The sequence below is a fragment of the Pelodiscus sinensis genome, chromosome 28 (genome assembly GCF_049634645.1).
Source record: "Pelodiscus sinensis isolate JC-2024 chromosome 28, ASM4963464v1, whole genome shotgun sequence".
NCBI lineage: Eukaryota > Metazoa > Chordata > Testudines > Trionychidae > Pelodiscus > Pelodiscus sinensis.
Genome location: NC_134738.1, coordinates 3,688,800 through 3,711,055, shown reverse-complemented (window position 1 = coordinate 3,711,055; position 22,256 = coordinate 3,688,800). Strand labels below are relative to the sequence as shown.

The 22,256-nt window shown below is 51.3% G+C and overlaps 1 protein-coding gene across 2 annotated transcripts; it reads left to right on the top strand.

The window, feature by feature from the left end:
• The first annotated feature begins 501 nt into the window (after positions 1–501).
• ACTG2 (actin gamma 2, smooth muscle) lies at positions 502–21,351 on the top strand. Of its 2 annotated transcripts, none has more exons than XM_006129108.4 (9): positions 502–641; positions 8,003–8,162; positions 9,754–9,882; positions 11,892–12,002; positions 12,719–12,803; positions 16,076–16,237; positions 17,352–17,543; positions 18,429–18,610; positions 21,103–21,351. In XM_006129108.4, exons 2-9 carry the CDS (start codon positions 8,037–8,039, stop codon positions 21,244–21,246), a joined length of 1,131 nt encoding a protein of 376 aa, XP_006129170.1. In that variant the 5' UTR covers positions 502–641; positions 8,003–8,036; the 3' UTR covers positions 21,247–21,351. The 2 variants fall into 2 exon arrangements, with proteins under 2 accessions (XP_006129170.1, XP_075766838.1); XM_075910723.1 differs by lacking the exon at positions 502–641 and adding an exon at positions 6,184–6,330.
• The last annotated feature ends 905 nt before the right edge of the window (positions 21,352–22,256 follow it).

The window sequence follows — 22,256 nt, the reverse complement described above, 5'->3', positions numbered from 1 at the left end:
TATTCCAGGATCAGGCCCTCCATCATTTCCACTGCTGGAAATCTGGAGTGACTCTGGATTCACATTGGTTTTTAACTGATGGCTTACACCCCTCATTTACATAACCAAATAAATCACCAGCCCTACCCAAGAGCTGCAGACAGCACCAAATTCCAATCATTGCTTGCAATGACTTACTTCCACTTTCCCAGCATTCCCCTTTACTCTGAATTTTGAAGAAAGAGCGAGACCTGCAGGCCAGACGGTCGAGATCCCAATGCCATTCTTGGTATATTTCTCTCTCCAGGAATTGTAGGTGACTCCACTTCCTTTTTGAATGTAGCTTATAAGGGCTTGTGTCAAACTTGTTTATCGAAGTGTAGCATAAAAGGAACAGATTCATAAGGGGGTGTTGCTTCCCAAATACTCTTGCATACATTTTTCTTACAATAATTAACTGTGCTTGGTTCTACCATGAGTCCGAGGTCAATATAATGAAATTAAACACCTTATATGGCCATATGGCTAACACACCATCAGTTAGCCTTTTTAGGGTCTCTCTTTAAGGAGGATCCGCCTCTGAGGTTTCATCGTCTCACTGGTATTTATACCAAAGGCACATCAGAACGCAGTCCCAGAGGAAAGGAACTCTTGTGTACTTGGTGAGTACTGCGAAAGATCTGTTCTCTATTTGCTACCGCAGGCATTGCTGAGGTTCAGAAGGTCCATCTAGGGGCAACATAGGAATCCTACAAGAATAACGCTGTTTTAATTGTGCTGCTGCTGGGTCACTGGCTCCAACTGCACCTGCAAATTGTTCCCAGCCGGTTCCTTTTGGGGGGACTGGTGAGGAGACTGCAGCAGCAAAAGGGGGAGCAGCTGCAAGGTCTCTTTCTTTGACCCTTTTAGATATGCACCATGCAAAGAGAGACAGAGAGAGAAAAGCTCTGGGATGCTGCAAAGTCAGCCTCAGCATTTTCCTAGCACGCCTGGGGAAGCCGGGCTGCCGGTTCTCGTTGAGCGGCTCTGATTTCAACGCAGATTCTGTTATCGTTCTGGTTTTGCAAGCGGGAAGTCAACACGGCAGTGATGTGGGCTGCTGTTCTGATGTGTTGTTTTGTGGCATGTGTGCAGGGCCTTTCCAAACTGATGAAAAGACAAGCTGCAATGTGCTGAGTCCCCTGGATGGCACCGGCTTGTCAGAGGGCAGTCAGCCCTGGGCACAGGCATGGGCCAGAGGGCAGGGTGAACAATCCAGAACTTGGTGGGTGGGGATGCTGAGTGGAGCAATCCCAGTTGTGGGGCAGGAGGGTTATTGATCTTGCACACAACAGGTCATTTGAGTCGCTCAGTTTTGCATGTTTCTTATTGGTGACTTAGGTCCTTAATTGCTCTTACTAATGCCAGGTTCTCGTCCGTGGGAAGTGAGGTTGCTCACTGGTTCATGCTGACAGCTTTGTCTCCCCCCCCTGTTCTGGGCTGCTTCTGACTGCAGGAGCTCTACTTTCTCTCCCGATCCGGAAGGGAAATGCTGGGAGTGGCCTTTTGCAAACCAGGAGTTGGGGAAAATTATTTCCATTTTTGGGAAAGCCCGTGATGTAGCCTCGTGTTTGTGTTTACTCTAGCACCAGTGTGGTTTGTCTCAGGCTCTGATTCATGCTGATAAAGCATTACGGACAACAGGGGCCGTTGCAAATGGGATACAAGGAAAACTGTCTGTGTTTTTCAGAGCACTGATACCTGCCTTCATGCCTAGGCGGGCTCTTACAACAGAATTTGTTTCAAAGGGAGTTTGCAATCTCCTCCAGGGAGAAACCATATGATAGTGGAGGAGAAGTTAACCTCAGGAATGCAGGCTAGACTGCTTCTGGTTTCTATTAGGCTTCCTCTAGACTAACACCCGTGTAAGTCAGATCCGAATCTAGCCCTCTGTCTTCCAATGTGCTGGAGGGACAGATCATAGAATCATAGAATAATAGGACTGGAAGGGACCTCGAGAGGTCATCGAGTCCAGCCCCCCGCCCTCAAGGCAGGATCAAGCTCCGTCTACACCATCCCTGACAGATGTCTATCTAACCTGTTCTTAAATATCTCCAGAGAGGGAGATTCCACCACCTCCCTTGGCAATTTATTCCAATATTTGACCACCCTGACAGTTAGGAATTTTTTCCTAATGTCCAATCTAAACCTCCCCTGCTGCACTTTAAGCCCATTACTCCTTGTCCTGTCCTCAGAAACCAAGAGGAACAAATTTTCGCCTTCCTCCTTGTGACACCCTTTTAGATATTTGAAAACCGCTATCATGTCCCCCCTTAATCTTCTTTTTTCCAAACTAAACAAGCCCAGTTCATGAAGCCTGGCTTCATAGGTCATGTTCTCTAAACCTTTAATCATTCTTGTCGCTCTTCTCTGTACCCTTTCCAATTTCTCCACATCTTTCTTGAAATGTGGCGCCCAGAACTGGACACAAGAACTGGACTTTCTCCCAACAAATTATATTCATCCATGTGAATATAAATGGGACCTGTGTGTTGTGTAGTCTTGCCTTAATCTTTGTATTCATGCCCATCAGTGTGAAAGAAGCTATTTTTGCACGGTGCTGCCACAGAGAGGGATGATCATGTACCCCTCCCCCCGATGCTGCCGGGAAGCTGAGGCATTGAATGCCAACATGAGCCGTAAAGGAGAAATGATCTTCCTTCCCAGCAGATTTGCCAATGCTTTTCTTTCTGTGTTTGAGCTTCTCGAGAGAGACGTACGGTTAAAGGAAAGCCAAGCAATCAGGCGGGGTCCTGATTTACAGCCCACTGACTTGGACCAGATTCTAATCCCAATTCCAGCCGCATAAATCTAGCGCAGCCCCCAGCTAGGTGGGGTAACCAGAGAGGAGCCGACTGACGAGAGAAATATTTCACACGTTTCAGGTGATTCCAGACCACACAACATGCACAGATGTCTCTCGGGGCGTGGCCGAGGCTGCCTGTTGCACTCGAGTGTAGACATCACACCACTGGGCCAGGGCCCTGACTCTGATCACACTCACACCAGCACGAGTCAGGAGGAAGTGCTCTGGGACTAGTGCAGGTAGAGCAGACCTTGGGCTTCCCTTCCACCAGCTCTGGTAAATTCCTCGTGCCACTTTTTTCACAGTGTATTTTCCATCGGACACTGGGTGGTAAAATATCCTGCTTATTTCACAGGCAGGCCTCCTCCATTGGGGTCGGATTCAAAGCCAACTCTCACTGACGTTAATGGGAGATCGGCATGATTAAGGACTGCGAGATCTATTATTATTTCTATTCCTGTCGCATCCCACAGGGATTGACCACAGGAAGCCCTTGCATTGGAGAGCATATTCGCTTTGCCCCTCTTGGCTTTGAATAAGGACTGCTGGGAAGGTGGCGTGGCCTAGTGGACAGAGCAGGAGTGGGGAACCTTTTTTTGGGTTGGGGGCCACAGACCAAGTGAGAAACAAAAAAAAAATCCTCCAAAACAAAAAACTTCTCATAAGAACGGCCATTCTGGGTCAGACCAAAGGCCCATCTAGCCCAGTATCTTGTCTGCCTACAGTGACCAATACCAGATGTCCCAGAGGAAGGGAACACTACAGGTATCCTCATGTGATCTCTCCTGACATCCATTTCCAGACAAACAGAGGCTAGGGACACCATTCCTACCCATCCTAGCTAATAGCCATTGATGGACCTAACCTCCATGAATCTATCTAGCTCTTTTTAGAACCTTGTTGAAGTCCTAGTCTTCACCACATCCTCTGGCAAGGAGTTCCACAAGTTGAAGAAAAACTTCCTTTTGTTTGTTTTAAATCTGCTGCCTATTAATTTCATTTGGTGACCCCTAGTTCTTCTATTGTGGGAAGAAGTAAATAACTTTTCCTTATTCGCTTTTTTCCACTTTTTCCACACCTCTCATTGATGTGGCCCGCAACTAAGAAGCAGAAAGACACTCCCCACATTTCCCTTGCACACCATAGCCTAGTGGGGCCCAGGCTAGTGGATTTTGTGTGCTCCAGCTCCGCAGAGGGGCTGGAGCACCAGCACAGGCTCCCCAATGTTCTGGGGGAGGGGGGAGAACCCTGAGCCTTGAGGGCCGAATCCAGGCAAGCCGGACACTGGATGCACTTTCCGGGCCTTGAGGTCCCTACCCCTGGGACTCAGAACTGTAAATTGCTTTGGGATGGATGGGTGAAAAGCACTAGACGAGACTGACCATGGCATTATTGCTGTTAACTTTGCAATCAAGCTGGTCCCAAATTAAATACACTGAATTAATGCGTCCTGGCAGTTAAGATGACTGATGAGCTTTCTGCTTTAGGAAAGGACGAGCCCCGTAAAACAGCGAGGACTCTGGCTGGATTTCATCTCTTTCGATACATTAGTTCATCTCCTCTGAGGCTCCTGCGTGACATCGGCCAGAGGGCTTCATACAGCTTGTGTCGAATACTCTCCAAAAGAGCTTAGCCGGGGGGATCCTTAGCCTGCCACTAGATCTCAGTCATTCCTGGAACGACTGTTTTCCAGCAGCGGGAGAAGGGTCGTGGGTGGAGAAATCCTCGGCCGGTGTAAATGGACATTTCTCCGTTACAGCTGAGGGTCTGGCCTGGGGGTTTGAAAAGGGTCTGAGGGAAGCAGTGAAATTGGCAAGATTTCCCCCGGTTGCCCAGAAATGCTGCGTAGGCAGCCGGTCACCTCCCCTTCCTCGTGGGCGATGCTGCAATGCCAGCGGCTGGGCAGGAATCCCCTCCCGTTGCATTGCCGGGCGATGGGTCTGGTCCTGGCACCAAGCACAGGTAACTGCCCTGAGGCCAGTGCCGCCAGAGGGGACCCAAGCCCTGGGTTTCTAATGCACAGCTGCTCGCAGCTGCCGGAGCAGCAACACGTTCAGAGCAGGCCTCTCCCATCTCCCCGCACTGGCTGTGCAGCGAGGGCTCAGCAGTACCAAGCACAGGGTGAACAGCTCTTAAAAGGCAACGGGCCGTTTGTTATTTATCGGCAAGGGACCGATTCTGCTTTCATTGCCCACCCTGCGAGCAACTCCTCTGACATAAGCGGAGTTCTCCAGCTCCTAGCAGGAACCCCGTCTCCCTGCACCTGTGGATGGGGAATTTTTCTCCCCCGGGGTGCACATCTGGCCAGGTGGGATTGTACAAATGAAGGAGCATGCAAACAAAACACAAATCCCTGGGCTGCACCCTGAACGGGGGACAGGGCGTGTCTCGGGCCCATCTCTGGTTATACTGATGCCGACAGAGATGTTACTATGCCGGTTGTGTCCGTGTTAACATCTGCCACCGAGCTGTAGTGAAGAGTCAGGTAGGGCTGGAGACTTCCTGTCCACTGCATATTTGAGAGAGTTTGTCTGTTTGTTCAGGAATTCCTCCTAAACGGTAAAAGCAAGGACCACCAAATTCGGCAGGCAGCTTCATCTTATCCTAGCTTAAAGCAAGGCCAGGGTTTGGTTGTGCCAGGAAAACAGGAGGTGCCTGGAATGGGACTGTTCTCAAACTATACAGAAAAGAGACAGAACCACCAGGAAGGTGAAAGGGCTGGCTGGGGGCAGGGCGGGTTAGGGCCAGGGAGGGATGCAGCTTCCTCCCCTGATTCGTAGGGGGACATTGCTGGCTGTTCACCTTCGTCAGGGAGTGAGGGGAAAGTGCCCAGTTTGCTGCATTCCTCACTCTGGCTGGGGAGTACAGGTGGCAGATGAATCTGGACCTGCCCCATTCATGGGACATGTGCCTCTCCCCCGGCAGCACCCGCTGGAGTTGCAGGGACCATGGAGAGGCGCTTCTCACCTGGCCCTGAGCTGCTATGGTGAGAGAGGGCTGGGGGTGTCCTATCTCCCTGGGGCAGCCTGTACCCTGAACCCCTCGTCTCCAGCCATAGCCCAGAGCAATGATTCAAATGAAGCCTGGGCATTTTCACTGTATTTTCCAAAAAACAAAAATTAATGGAGTTAAGGACCTTAGCAACGCCGGGTAACTCTGCTAGTAAAGGAATATTTATGCCTGATCTTCTTGAATCAAAGGAAGCTCCTTCCAACCCAGGGAGCTGGACAGGGTCTAAAATGTATATCCAGCTCCGCGGTGGATTATCCCCCTCTGAACCCGATTTGTTTTTTCCCCTCTTGCCATGTAGGTGCATGACGTTAAAACCCCCCTTCAGCGGTTTCATTTCTCACGTCTCTCTGATCCCCAGCCATCCTGTGGGCCTGGTCTGTCAGGCCAAGGCTGTTCTCGTCCCAGCTGTGCTGAGTCTTTGCTTTAAATAAGATGCTTCCATCCATGACATCCTCACACCCTTGATTCCCTGCAGAGCCGCCAGCAGCCACGAGGTTTGTACCTCTTCGACCTATGCTCATCTGGCAAAACTCCCACTGAATTCTGTAGCGCAGGCCCCATCCGTGCAGGGCAGCGATGGGAAACTGAGGCTAGTGAGCGGACTGCACAGTGACCCTCCTCTCAGTGGGCCTCAAGGTTGTCCTAGCCAAGACGGTCTCTTGGGACAGGGCAGTTCTGCTAACGCCGGCGTCTCTAGAATGCGTGGGCAGTGCCGACTGAACCGGAGCAGTGCTGTGATTGGCTGCAGGAGGAGCACACGGCTCTGTCGTGTGCAATCCGCCCGCACCTCCCTTCACAGGCCCTGGCTTGACGTGCGTGTCGCTTTAGTCATACTGGTAGGAAAAAAACCTGTGCAGATGGAAACCAGCAGAATGTGGCAACCCTGCGTGTGAGCAATGGTGAATGAAATGTCTCAGGGGCCACACATAGAACCCCGGTGAGCCGCTTGTGGCCCCAGGACTGCAGGTGGCTACTACTGCTGTATAATGTTGCAGGCACCTGTTTAGCGTGGGCCTGTTATACCTGCACTCTGGACACGGTGCAGGCACCCAATCTACTTCCAATGTGTTGGCTGCAAGGTTTGAGGGCTGACCACTTTACAGAGGCCTCTCTCCCCATACTCCGTCTCAGTGGCTGAGTCTCACGGAGGTGCGTCTCCTCACAGCTCTTAGACATGAGCTACCAAGAACTGGAGGGAGGCTGACTGCCTTGGAAAACTCCAGAATGCTCTAGAACGCTCTGGTTGTCGTCAGATCCAGAGTGGAAATAAGGTTAAAAATGGTAAACATGAGGGTAATTAACCACAGGCTGTGATGAATACTCCATCACCTGGGTCAAGAGCGGGTCTCTTTCTAGAGGACCTAGAAGGTTCTAGGCCAAACCGGAGTTATAGGCTGGATGAAGGATTCCCTGGGTGAGGCTCTCTGGCCTTGTTCTGTAGGAGATCAGGCTAGGTGGTCTTAATGGTTCCTTTTTGGCTTGAAAATGTACCCTCTGAAGCTTCTGGAGCGTGGCATTTCATTGGGCTGAGCCTTTGTCAGACAGTTCTAGCCACCAGTGTTGCCTTTTCATGACTGAATTTTCTGGCTGATGAACAGTCATTTGTTGGAGGTTCCAAGGGGGCCCTGAAGTAGTCATCTGAGTGAAAACAGACCCAGCGACCTGAATCGCTTATCTGACTTGGAGGTTTTTCGCCTTCCTCTGTAGCATGGGGTACAAATCACAGCTGGAGGATTCTCTGCATCTAGGGGTCTTCAAAGTATTTGAAGGCTTCAATATCTGAGATATAGGTGAGAGGATTATTCTAGGAGGGGGTGGGTGAGATTCTGTGGCCTGCACTGTGCATGGGGTCAGACTAGATGATCAGAATGGTCCCTTCTGACCTTAAAGTCTATGAGTCTATGAGACTTGCCTCAAGGCCACAGGGATCGAGAGAGGTTCGTGGCATTCACTAGGCTGGACCCGTAGCTGAGGAAAATTGTAACTCCACTGAGCTCTCACAAGCGGACCCCTTGAAAACGTGGGGTTGGAGTCCGCTGTGCCCCATAGCACTCTGCTGGCTTCTCGGCAGTGTAGCTGGGTATGGCCTTTGGTCCAATCCTTGACCAGCCCTTCAGAGCCGCGTGCCACGTTTTTAACCTTCGTCTTCATGTCTGCCTCTTCCAGGCGCCTCTGAATTCCAGCGTCTCTCGGCTCCACCATGTGTGAAGAGGAGACCACCGCCTTGGTCTGTGACAATGGTTCCGGGCTGTGCAAGGCTGGCTTTGCCGGTGATGACGCTCCACGTGCTGTCTTCCCATCCATAGTGGGTCGCCCACGTCACCAGGTTAGTGCCGCAACTCAAACTCCCCCCGTAAAAAAAAGCTGCCGGCCTGAGCCACGAAGCCTGGGGCAGGCCCTGGAATCCAGGAAGACACTTGCATAATTGGGGCTCGTGACCCAGCCGGTCCATCCTAATTGGGCCCTAAAATCTGACGAATTGTGGGTCAACTTTTATATTACAGTTCTGTGTATGAGGGGTTCATGTAGGGTTACGAGGGTTTGATAAGCGGCTGATGAATTGTTTATGGAGCCCAAGAGGTCAGTCGGTTTCTTACAGCCAAGTATAACACGTTCTGCTGACAACCATCACTAGCTCGTGCCTAGGACAGGTGGTGACATCTCTGAGTCATGTGTCAATCCTGTATAAATGGAATTTTAATGTAAGGTGGATAAACCCACCAGGTGTTTGTGCAGCAATTGGCACATCTGGGACCGGGATCATGACTCAGGTTCCTTGGCACTATAGAGACACGGGACTGGGACTCAGGACCCCTGGGTTCCCAGCACTGTCGCAGACAGGTTTGTGCTTGCCTCTGGAGCGCTGAATCTGAGACAACCTGGGGTCCATCTGTAGAGATTCTGAGCACCCACAACTTCCATTGGCGGTGGCTGATCAGCACTTTGGGAAACCAGGCTTAAAGGGCTCCGACTCAGGTTGGAACTCAAACCCTCCCTCTTCCATCCATACACAGATCAGTTTGATTTGGCTCAGCAGGCATTCAGAATCCGCGCCCTCGGCCTCTGCCGGCGCGTGGGTCAGAGGCCACTGGACTTTGCTGCCGCTGTGTCATTCTATCATCCCCATGGAAGGTTCTTAATACTGTTTCATTCCCTACACATGTAAAAAACATCAAGGTAGCTGCAAAAGAGGGGTGTTCTCAGGGCCAGATGCATCCCTGGTGTAAATCCATGGCTGGCCAAGGGATGAATTTGTCCATAAAAATGATTATTGATTGGGCCTCATTCTGATTGATTATTGATTGGGCCTCATTCACCACAGCTGTGTGGAGTCATGCAAACTGGAGAGCGGAATCTGGCCTTGAACCATTTCTGAGTCTGATACTGTCACTACTCAACGGAGGGGGCCCTGCCTACACTCCCAGTTCCAGCCACTGCTACATCAAGTGTAGACAGGCTACATGCAATTTACACCAGTGCGACTCACTCCTGCTTCAAGCAAGAATAAACGCCCCCAGTGCAAATAGTGGTTGAGTCATAGCTTCATCTGGGTACAGTCTAATTCATAGACTCAGAGAATCCCAGGGCGGGCAGAGACCTCAGGAGTCATCGAGTCCAGCCCCCTGCCCAAAGCAGGACCAACCCAACTCAATCATCCCAGCCAGGGTTTGGTCCAGCCGGGATTCCATCCCTTCCCTAGGGAACCCATTCCAATTAGAATCCATTAGTTTGACCCTCAGGAAGGACTGAGTGAAAACTGAGCAAGAACCTCAGGTTTTGGCTCAATATTGCTGCTGCCGAGGATGCCATGTGAAACAGGCGTATGGATCGGTGTGCTTGTTCTGAGTTACCAGGCCGTTTTCTTCTGCCCCCTGCAGGTGAGCTTGGCTGTTAACGTCTCCCTTGCTGTTTTCTAGGGTGTGATGGTGGGTATGGGCCAGAAAGACAGCTACGTAGGGGACGAGGCTCAAAGCAAGAGAGGAATCCTTACTCTCAAGTACCCCATTGAACATGGCATCATCACCAACTGGGACGACATGGAGAAGGTAGGGCAGGGAGCTCTTGTTCTTCTTTGGATTCAATCAGAAAAAAAAACTTTCTTCAATGTGATTTTTCAAGTAGTTTTGATCATTTGCGTTTAATAATTCCACTCCTCAGGGAAGCTCAATAGAAAAACCAGTGGGCCAGTCCAGGTTCATCTTGATTTATTTTCACTTTCCTTTCCTACTTTCAAAATGTCCCTCCCCGGAGATTGTATTCCAAGTCCCCTTTCTGTGCCTGCTCTCAGAGAGTGAGTTTCACAGTCCCCACTAGGAAGTCTGGCTCGTTGGCTGAAGCTGTAGCATAGCAGCTCACACCTTTAGCTCGAGCACTTCCCAGTGTGCTGGCCACATGACACTTGCATGAATGTTTTGATTGTTAGGTCGCACACTGAAACGCTTACATTGTGCAGCCGTGGTGGGCCAAAACAGGGCTCTGTTCTACAGTATGAAAATCATTTCCGTAGCAATGTCCACTACGCATCCTCAGCAAAGGACTGAAACCTCAACCCTTCATCTCCAAACCATGGGTCTCTACTAGGGATGTAACAGTGTAGTCAATTAACTGATAAGCAAAAGCTTATTGGTTAATGCCACAGACTACATGCATTTCCCTCCCCCCACCCTTGCCAGTACATTTTTAGCAGGCTGGCCAGCAGCCCAACTCAGTTCTGGCTTGCACCGGGTCCAGAACCTACCCCTGCAGTGGCTCTGCATTTACAGTGTATTAGGAGCCAGGCAGCCTGGCTCAGTTCTGGCTTGCACCGGGTCCAGAACCTACCCCTGCAGTGGCTCTGCATTTACAGTGTATTAGGAGCCAGGCAGCCTGGCTCAGTTCTGGCTTGCGAGAGGTCCGGGAGCACAGACCCACTGTAGACGGGCTGCTGCCACCCGTTCTGCTGCACTGGGCAACAGCCAGCCGATCCACAAGGGGAGCTGTTTTTTAAACTGGCTCCCCTCCTGGACGAGCTCCCGCCTGACACCCTGCGCTGCTGCCTCTGATACACTGGGTGCTGGCCCCGCCCCTGGGGACGATAGAATAGTCGACTAACCAATAAGAATTCATGAGGTAACTTGACTATTCAATTAACTGATATTCAACATCCCTAGTCTCTACCATGTGAGCTAAAGGAATGACTCCATCAACTGCGGGCAGTAGCGGGCTGTTATCCACTGGGGGGCCCAGCCATTAGAGGGGGACATGGCGCACTTAAAAAAATGCTATAATGATGGAACTTATAGAAAGATCTCTGTGTTTAATTTTTGGGGCTTAGTCTCACATAATGAAGCTGCTGCCCCGTTCCTGAGGAGGAGATGACTTCACAGCCTAATAGTTCTCACTCAGGTTCCTGACCTACAGCCAGTACTGCCCTTTGCTTAACATCCTCTTTTCTTTCCTGTATCATCCTGAGCCACCTGTTCCAGCCCTCTCATCCCCGGTGGCTCACACACCTGATAGATGGTCACGTCCTCCCCTTCGCACTGCAGATGCCAAGTTGTATTTTAGCCTCACAGCCCAAATTCAGTTTTTACCATAAATCAGTGTTAACATAAGATGTGGATGGGTGGATGGAAATAGGACTTGGCCCAAAGATCTGAGCCCCGTGGACTCTTTGCTTCACTTCCGGTGCCAGAGTATTGTGGCTGCATTCTAGCGGCGGATTAATTCTAGGCTGAAGAGGTGAATGCGGATGAGTCAGGCCCATTTCTAGAGTGATGCTGTGATTCCAGCCACCAGCATGGCTACGCTGCTGCCAGCCCAGGTGTAAACCGGGCACAGCCATCACCTGTGCCAGCGGAATGAACATCTGCTTTAAGGTGCACCAGTGCTAATTTCAGTTTAGCCATTGCACACGGGGGGTGTGCCTGGTGCAGCTGCACTGATGGCTGAAACTGGTGCAAATCCTCAGGGTAGACAGGCCCCCTATCCGTTCCCACCAGGGAGCCGGATAGATGAACCGACCGTCCAGCACGGAGTCCGAGCGATCACTGTCCTTTTGTCTCCTCTGACCTAGATCTGGCACCACTCTTTCTACAATGAATTGCGAGTCGCTCCAGAAGAACACCCCACCCTTCTCACAGAAGCGCCCCTGAACCCCAAGGCGAACCGTGAGAAGATGACTCAGGTAAAGCATCAACTTCCTGGACCGTTCCCTACACTAGTCCCATGTTAGGGATGGTCCCGTCTGGGAGGGAATCCAACCAGCGAGCTGGGATCTGAGAAGCTAGATCCATGGTTGAAGAGCTTTGCTTTAGCTGCCTGATGTCCTGCCTTTGCTGGTATCATCGGCACAGAGAAATGGTCCACAACTGGATAAAGTTGGTGTTTGCCATGTAACCCCTCTTGAGAGCTGTCTGGAGAAACAGAGCTGATGGAGGTGCGGGTTGATCTGGAGACTGGGATGCCCTTAGATCTTACTCTCAGCTGTGGGTGATGTCCTCTGTCCCCCCAGAGAGAGGGTACCCATAAGGAGCACACTTGTGGAAGCAGATCAGGAACCCAGAGGTTCTGCTCTTGCAATGGAGGATGTAATTCTCTATTTACCCAGATGAGCCTACCCCCCCATGCTGCAGATAGTGGTAGATGAGTCTGGATACCGAACACCCAACCTATGCTCACTGGGCTATGGGGTACATTGTAGAACCCAACTGCCCCCAGTGTTTCTGTGCTAGTAGCAGCATGTCTTGCATTTGGACCCCCTCCCACCTCCAGACTGGAGCGCGTGTGCATGCACGCATCAGACTTCGCGCCGCGTCGGCCATGCACTTGTGAATGCATCGCACCGAACTGCGCTGCGTGCATTGCACTGGCCTTGACACGTGGACTCGGAATTCTTTTCAGATCATGTTTGAAACCTTTAACGTCCCTGCCATGTACGTTGCAATCCAAGCTGTGTTGTCCCTCTACGCCTCTGGCCGCACCACGGGTGAGTCGTTCTCTTTTCTTCCACTGATGGCGTGTGTTTGCTGTTGGCTTGACCTTGCAGAAGTGCCAGGCGCCCACAATTCCCACTAAACTCACTGGGACCTGCGTTTTCTCAGGACCTTTTAAATCCACGACTGGGTAGCCACCCAAACCATTGATCAATCCTGCTCTTTTGGGGAGCAACTCAGAGATGGAGCAGGGATGCTAGCAAGGGTGGAGCATCTGTGCACACCAGGATGCGGCTTGCTTCTCTTCCTGTTCCCCAGACTATCAGGGAGCGAGGGGAAAGTACTTGCATTCTGTGATTTACTCCTCTGCCCCCTCCCATCACCAGCCAGGAGCGAGAGGCATGCACGGATGCAAGTACTTTTCCCCGCTCCCTGAGGGTATGTCTACACTACAGCACTAATTCGAACTAACTTAATTCGAATTAGTTAATTCGAAATAAGCTAATTTGAATTAGTGCATCTAGACCTAAAAACTAATTCAAATTAGCATTTTGCTAATTCAAAATAGCATGTCCACACTGAGTGGACCCTGAATCGAAGTTAAGGCTGGCCGGAAGCAGTGCCGGCAGGGCATCAGGTTAGGACTTAGGGTGTGGAGCTGCTGTCTCAGGCTAGCCGAGGGCTGTGCTTAAAGGGACCCGACCCCCACCCTGGACAGACAGTTCTCAGGGTTCCCCGCTTGCTTGTCTAACTCGATGAGGGACAGCAAAGCAGTCCTGTCTTGGAGTGCCCTGAGTGCCCACACTCGGCACATTACAGCATTCGGCCATCAGCCCAGCTGCACTTGCCATAGGCTGCCATCCGGGAGGGGGTCAGTCGGGGGACTGCCAGGATCCAGGAGGCCCTGCAGGAGAGCTTCCACCCCGAGGAGCCCGCAGAGCCACCTCAGTCCTCCCTATCGAGGGCTCATGCCCCATTCCTCTCTCACCTCCTTCCACTTACCCTTCCCTCGCCCCCCTTCCGGATGTAAAAAATAAAGGACACGTGTGTTCAAAAATAGAAACTCTCTTTATTTAACAAAACTGAGGGAGGGGGATTAACCTCTGGGGAGACTGGGAAAAGGAGGTGGGAGAGGGGAAGAGAGAGGGTGGGAGATGGGAGGGGGAAACCTGGGAGGAGGGAGCTGGAAGGGGAAAGCCAGGGGAAGAAGGAGGAGGGGAAGTATCAAACTATGGTACGCCATATCTTCAGTACTGTGTACAGATGTGGTCTCCTCACCTCAAAAAAGATATTTTGGCCTTGGAAAGGGTTCAGAAAAGGGCAACTAAAATGATCAGGGGTTTGGAACAGGTCCCATATGAAGAGAGGCTAACGAGACTGGGACTTTTCAGATTAGAAAAGAGGAGACTGAGGGGGGATATGATAGAGGTCTATAAACTCATGAGTGGTGTGGAGAGGGTGAATAAAGAAATGTTCTTCATTAGTTCCCATAATAGAAGGATAATAGAGGACACCAAATGAAATTAATGGGCAGCAGGTTTAAAACTAATAAGCGAAAGTTCTTCACACAGCACATAGTCAACCTGTGGAACTCTTTGCCACAGGAGGCTGTGAAGGCTAGAACTAGAACAGAGTTTAAAGAGAAGTTAGATACAGTCATGGAGGTTGGATCCATGGAGTGGTATTAGCCAGTAGGTAGGAACGGTGTCCCTGGCCTCTGTTTGTGGAAGGCTGGAGATGGATGGCACGAGACAAATCACATTGTCTTCGGTCCATCCCCTCTGGGGTAGCTGGTGCTGGCCGCTGTCAGCAGACAGGCTACTGGGCTAGATGGACCTTTGGTCTTACTCAGTACGGCCATTCTTATGTTCTTATGTTCTAAGCTCAGGGATCAGGGTCGGGAGTCTCACTGGACCAACTTGATTTTCATGCAAACCTGCTCCTGGGTTCGCATGTGGCCTTTGGTGGCCAGGCTGGCAGCTATCCTGCCCTAGACGATCGCATTCCTGTGCCTAGTGCGGAGATCGTGGAAGTTGGAGGCCTCCCCCCAAACCTTGATGAGGTCCACGATCTCCGTACTAGACCAGGTGGGCGCCCGCCTCTTGCAGCGCCAGGCAGGCTCTTGGGAGCCGCCAGCCTGGTCCCGGGAAGAGGCGGAGGGCTGGGTGGCAGCGGGTGGCTGGCTCATGCCGTGCCAGGTGCAGGGGCTGCTGGCTGGGTGCTGGCAGGCTTGCCCCTGGCACAAGCACCGTAGCCAGCCCGTGCCCCTTTAAGGGCTCCGGGGCCGGGAAGGGGGTAGAAGAGTTTCCCTGGTGGTGCCCAGAGTGGCCACCAGGGCAAGCTGGGGAGGGCTAGCCTCCAACTAGTTTGAATTAAGGGGCTACACAGCCCTTAATTCGAACTAGTTAATTCAAACTAGGCGTTAGTCCTCGTAGAATGAGGTTTACCTAATTCGAATTAAGCCCTCCGCTAGTTCAATTTAAATTCGAACTAACAGTTTGTATGTGTAGCCCCTATTAAAGTTAATTCGAACTAACGGCTGTTAGTTCGAATTAACTTTGTAGTGTAGACATACCCTGACAGTCTGGGTGTGCACAGCTGCTGCCCCCCGAAACGCCGCCCTTGGATGCTAGCAGCTGTGTCCCCTATAACAGGCCTCTGGTTGACACAGCAAACTTTCTCCTAGGAGACCGGGGCCCTCCTAGCATATATTGCTGCCCCCGGACAGAGCACAATGTGGCCTAAGATGCTGCTGGCTAGAACTTGGTCGTGACGGCAGCGTCTGTGCTAGCCAGCATGGAGGGCGAAGGCAGGCAAACCCTTCCATTTAAACATGGTCCCTGAGTGCAGGCTGACCCTCTCGCCAGGTAAATCTATCCATGAACATCAGAGGGGCCAGGCTGGGTCAGACCAAAGGCCCATCTCTCCCAGTGTCCTGGCTGCCGACAGTGGCCAAGGCCAGGTGCCCCAGAGGGAGCAAACAGAACAAGGAATCCTCACGTGATCCCTCCCTGGTCGCTCATTCCCAGCTTCTGACAAAGAGAGGCCACAGACGCCCTTCCTGCCCAGCCTGGCTAATGGACCTGTCCTCCATGAATATATCTGGCTTTTTCTTGTTATAGCCCATGGGAAATGTGAACTTGGGTTTCCCACGTCCTATGCTCGGGCCCCAAACTCTGGGCCACACTCCCTCTTGTTGTGAGGAGTGGAATTACGCTGTTACCGGTGGAGGCACGCATTCCTCTTTGCTCGCGGCACCTACAAGAGAGCCGGCCCAGAGCATCCACACGCCACCTTTTAACGCCGCTCCTGCCGTTGTCTCCAGGTATCGTTCTGGACTCCGGGGACGGAGTCACTCACAATGTCCCCATCTATGAAGGATACGCTCTACCCCACGCAATCATGCGTCTTGACCTGGCTGGTCGCGATCTTACCGACTACCTCATGAAGATCCTCACAGAGAGAGGCTACTCTTTCGTCACCACTGGTAGGCAACACGCGATTGTGGTGTGGTCGCAGTGGATTCAGGGGAGCCGGCTAGTGCAAATACTGGCAACAGGATATTGGGCTAGATGTCCCAAGTGGGGGGAAACAGCTTTTTTGAGTCAATAGATTCCTCGGAGCCCTGCAGAGCGAAGGGACTTTTAGTGCCTAGAGAGAGGGGGGAAGATTCGGGTTAGATTATGGCCACTTTTGTTGTCTCATCACCTTCTAGTCCTGCATTCAATGCCACCCTGAAGAGACAACAGGGGTGGCATTTACTGCGGTGCTGGAGGGGAATGTGAATGGAGGACAAAAAATGCTCATAGATGGGATGATATTTAACGATGGGAGTTGTTTGCAGGCCAGGTCACGACTCACGGCGACAGGCCAGACTAAATTCAGAATTTAAGGCCTAAAGGGATTGTTCAGTCTGACCGTCTGTATCACAGACCTTTCGGCTGCCTCCAGCCTCGAACCCAAGAACTTGTGTTTAGCTAAGCAGGGGTGGGCAAAAGGGCCTCTGCAGGCCAGATGTGGCCCACCAAGCAAGTTGATCTGGGTCATGGAGGCCCTGCCGCTCCCTCCACCCGCAGGCCAATCAGGGTTTGGGGACAGGGGAGCGCGCAAAGTCTCCCGCTCTGCAAGGGGCTCAGCTCTTAAAGTCAAACCGCCAGATGCTGCTCAGACTTCACATGCTCCCCCTCTCCAGGACCTGATTGACGTGGCGGTAGCAGGGGGAGCATGCGCAGTCTCCTCCCACCCACTAGGGGCACGGGTACCTAGAGGGAACCGCCAGCTGTTCAGAACAGCTGGCGGGTCTCTCTGGGGGGGCAAAGACTTTGCAGCTCCCTCACCCCCAAACCAAACAGGAAGTGTCCTGGCCCCGCCCCTTCCGCCTGAGGCCCTGCCCCTTCTGGGACAGCCCAGGGCCACTCCAAAAATGTCTGAAGTGGCCCCCCATCAAAAATGATTGCCCACCCCTAGGCTAAAGCATCTTCCAGAAAGTGGCCTAAACTTGATTTGCAGCCCCCAAGAGATTGCTCCCCACCCTTGGCCCAGAGGACTAGAGACTGGGTCTGAGCTACAATGCTGACCGTGCTCGCTCCTGCCTTCCACAGCCGAACGGGAGATCGTGCGCGACATCAAGGAGAAGCTGTGCTACGTGGCCCTGGACTTCGAAAACGAGATGGCCACAGCTGCCTCTTCCTCCTCCCTGGAGAAAAGCTACGAGCTGCCTGATGGTCAGGTGATCACCATTGGCAACGAGCGTTTCCGTTGCCCGGAAACCCTCTTCCAACCATCCTTCATCGGTGAGGATCCAGTCTATCCCGCCCCCCACTTACAGATTCTGCAACTTTCCGATTTGGATCCAGAGCGGGATCCGATTTGGATCTGAGGGGCTGGTTAGAGCCCATTTCTAAATATATTAACAGATAGGGCGTGGTTGGTTTATTTTTTCACCAGTTCAAATACTGGGACAATCGGGCGGAGGTTATAGTAGTAATATAACATTTCCCCCGCCCGTCTACATTCCACATTTTCTACAGCGGGATTCTCCCTTGTAAATGTTTGAGACAATGTTACGATGGTGCAATTCCTCGGGTTCAGTGGTTTGTTTTCTCTTCTAATTCCCACCAAGAGGAGAAAAGGAGGAGGGCCGGACTCTGCGTAGTTACACGGGTTCAAGGCAAATGTCGCTGAAAGCTTTGGTGTCAATTTAATGAGCTTTGGATTTAATGAGCTCTCAGCGTGAGCACAGAAGAGGTAGTTACTACTACCTAAAAGACCGTGCATAGATGTATTTGTATTGCTATCATGCCTAGGCAATCCCAGTGTGTACGGAGCTGTACAAATGCAAAACAAAATGACAGGCCCTAAAGAGTTCACAATCTAAATCCAGAGGCTGGATTTGCTGCTGGACCCTGAGTCAGACTGTCACTTGTATAAAGTACTGATCAATGTCGGAATTCATAGACCTGCGCAAAGCAACCACCCCAGGAGATAGGTCTGTTCCTGGAAGGTTATAAGGGAAGAAGGTTATTTATACACTGGTGTCCTGATGCACCTCCCATTGCAATCAGTGGAGCAACCCCCCCGGACTCCAGTGGGAGACGGCTCAGGCTTTGAAGGAGGAAAGGTGCTGGTGAGCCGTCTCTGCCTGTGTTAATACCCTGATTTTGTGCCACTACCCCCAGGCATGGAGTCTGCTGGAATTCACGAGACCACCTACAACTCCATCATGAAGTGCGACATCGACATCCGTAAGGATCTGTATGCCAACAACGTCCTTTCTGGAGGGACCACCATGTACCCTGGGATTGCGGACAGGATGCAAAAGGAAATCACAGCCTTGGCTCCCAGCACAATGAAGATTAAAGTACGGCTTGGTTACTGGTTGCTATGCAGTGGGTTGGGCTTTTCTCTCCTACACCAGGGCTGTGTCTATACTGGCGTGATCTTGCGCCAGAGCTATGCAAATGAGGCTCAGCGTGGAATATCGCCAAGCCTCATTTGCATAACTAATGAGCCGCCATTTTGCGGAAGAGGCTCTTGCGCAAGATGGAGCGGTCTACACTGCCCCCTCTTGCGCAAAGCCGTTATGCTGATTATTTTCAGGCTGAAGTCCTTGGGCTGTGGCTTTGCTTCCACCCCACCCCTCCTTGAGGCTGTGGAACCCCCTCCTGGGGTCGTGTAGTAATTTTTGTTGTCAGGAAGTTTGAGATCCCCTGCCCTGCATGCATCATCCATACCCTGATCCCACAGCCTTACTTCAATGAAAGTTTGGCAGTAAAACCTCCCCTGTGAGATTAAATGAAAATGTCCTTGTAGATCCTTTGTTCCCCCACCTTTAGAAGGTTGTCTGGGTGTCCATTTGACAGCCATAGTTGGATCCCCTTTCGTCCCCTTAACTTTCACAACTGAGCATGACCCGCTGCTCCTTAGGCAGGGGCCGTCTTTTAATCACAAAGGAGGACTGTTCTGCAACTCTCATTCTCACGCAAGCTTTCCACAGAGCACAGGGCCATGCCGTGCCTGGCTTCGCCCTAACAGTTCTAACTCCAGGAAACTGCTTATTCGTACTACGGCGGAAGATTTCATACAAAGCCAATAAGGGACTTGCACTGGGGTTTTGTTGTTGTTCATGAATTGTCCGACCCCAGTCCTGTGGTCTTATCTTGGTTGTTGGGATTAGTGTGAGAGCTCTGGGTGGTGGTAGTAGCCTGTAACATACAAGGAGTCAGACAAGGTATCTGATGGTTCCTTCTTGCCTTATGGTCCTGGTCCACAGAGCTTCAGTGACTCATGCTAGAACTCGGGAGGTGCACTGTGCCCCCACCAAAATTTGAATTGCCAACTGGGCTGCCTCCTCATGCCACCCTGTTCCTTTGAGGCTACGTCTACAATGCAAGGTTTTTGCTTTTTGCGCAAAAACCTGCAGCGCGTCCACACCTCAAATGCGCTTTTGCACAAGTAAATCAGCAGTAAAATGGCAGAACAGAGGGCTTTCACCGGTGTAGGTAAACCTCCACTCCAGAGGGGTTTCTTGTGCAAGAAACCCTTATGGGAAAAAGCACAGCTGCTCTGAGGGCCATTCTGCGAGTGGGCATCAGAGCTTTCTTGTGCAAGAGCGTCCATGCAGTGTGGACACTCTCTTGTGCAAAAGCACGTCACTTTTGCGATGCACTTTGAGGCGTGGATGTCCTCTTGCACAAGGAGTTTTTGTGCAAAAACTCTTGTGCAAAAGGCTTCTTGCGCAAGAAGGCTGCAGCGTAGACGTAGCTTGAGTGGCCCTCCTTGCAGCCTCTACCAGCAGACACCAGTCACCTATGTCCAGGACCCACAGTGCTAGGGGCTGTACAAACACAGAACAAAAAGACGGTCCTCCCTGCCCCGAAGAGATTGTGCTCCTAAATCCCTTAGGAACTTAAAAAAAAAAAAATCCTGCAAGCCAGCACAAGCAGTGATAGAAACTGGTTTGCTTTTTATGGGGCCAATCCTCTGAGGTGGGGGCATACCCTTAGGGCCTGATCCAAAGCCACCGGGAGTGAGTGGAAAGACTCCCATTGATTTCTGCGATCTTTGAGTCAGGCTCTCCCCTTGCACTCAGCTCAATGAGGATGGAGGGTGCTCAGCACTTAGCAGGGTCAGACCTGTCTGTCGAAAGCCCTGTCTAGGCTACACCTGCGGTTGCAGCTGTGCTACTGTAGCGTAGCTGTTTCCTGCATCACCAGAAGGGCTCTTCTCTCAGTGCAGTTAATCCAGCTCGCCGAAAAGCTGTGGGTAGTTGAGGGAAGAATCCTTCCGGCAACTTAGCTGCATCTACATTGGGGATTAGTTTGGCCTAACAGTGGTGCTCAGGGTGTGAAATTTTTCACAGCCATGCGTGACATAGCTAGGTCAATCTAATTTTTAAGTGTAGACCAGCTCTCCGTCTGTGTACCAAGATGTCCATTAGGGAGGTTAAAAATTGCATATGAAGGTAACTGTGTAACCACTGAAAATCTCAGTGGTTACATGGTTACCCGCACTGCGGGCTGTGCAGTATAAAGCTTAGCTTTGTATTTCAGAGTCCGCAGCGAAACCTCCCCAAGAGCAGGGAGGTTCCAAGAGCTGGGGAGCAGACTTCACAGCCGTCGCAAAGCTTCCTCCCCGGGAACCTCCTTCTGGGAAGCGGCGCGGGCAGTTCCTGGGGAGGAGGCTTCGCTGAGTGTAAACGACACCATTAACCAGCCGCGTGTCAGTTAAACGGTTAGTCGTTTACACTCAGACATCCTCTGTGTCGATGCCATCCTCCAGAACTCTGGCTTCTGGAAACATGCCACCTTGTTTCCTCTGGTAACCGGGCCGTGTCTGCAATTCTTCCTACAGATCATCGCCCCTCCTGAACGCAAATACTCCGTCTGGATCGGAGGCTCCATCCTGGCCTCTCTCTCCACCTTCCAGCAGATGTGGATCAGCAAACCGGAATACGATGAAGCTGGCCCTTCCATTGTCCACAGGAAGTGCTTCTAAGTACAGAGCGCGTTCTTCAGGCCCTTGGGCGCCTCCCAGTCCCTTCTCTCCCTATGCAACTATTTCTAACCATTTAAAAAGCATTAAAACTTTTTTTTTCATGCCTTCCCTGCGTGTGGGGCTTTGTTCCTGGTAGGCTGTGGAGCAGCAGTTCAATGGGTGACCATCTTCTCTGAAGGAGGGGGGAGGATTTAAAGCTGCAATCAGAGAATAAGAATGGGAGAACAGCTGCAGGGTCTAGCATCCTTAGCCCAGGCGAGAGCCCCAATTCAGCTGCACACAATTGCCTTGTAGGGTTGTTTGCCCACTCCTTTGATGAATCACCTGTTTATCATGATAATGCGCCTTTCAAAACTGGCCCGTGTACCCATTCCACCTCTTTCTGATCAGGGTGTGATTTCCATATCAAAGTTTGCAAGGGGGGGGGGGGGGGAAGGATTTGAAAGGATGCTTCTGGGGCAGTGTTCCTCAATGAGTGGAGCAGGCCCACCTAGGCAGGAGGAAAGAGACCAGTTTAGGAGGGAGGAGAGATCATGGGCCAAAAGAAATAGGAAGAGGGGAAACTGAGTGATTCTACCCCATCTTTCCCTCCCTCAGCAAACTTACTGTTGCCGCAGCAATAAGTAAAACAAACTGCAGTTCCTTAGAAGGATGGAGGAGAGCTACCAGGGAAGGGGATGAAGGAAAGATGGGGAAGGGAAGTTCTGACACCAGGAAATTGGATAGGAGTGATAGGAAGGGACCAAGATCAAGAAAGATAAGAATAAAAGGGAATTTAAAATATAGCAGGTGAATTTGAACATCGATAAATGCAAAGTAATGCATATTGGAAAAACATACTCCCCACTGTATGTATAAAATGACAGGACTAAATTCGCTGTTACCACTGAAGAGGAAGCCAGCTTGGAGTGTCATTGTTGATCCTTCTCTGAAAACATCCACTTCATGTGCAGCAGCAGTCAAAGACGCAAGCAGAATGTTGGGAATCATTAAGAACAGGACAGAGAACA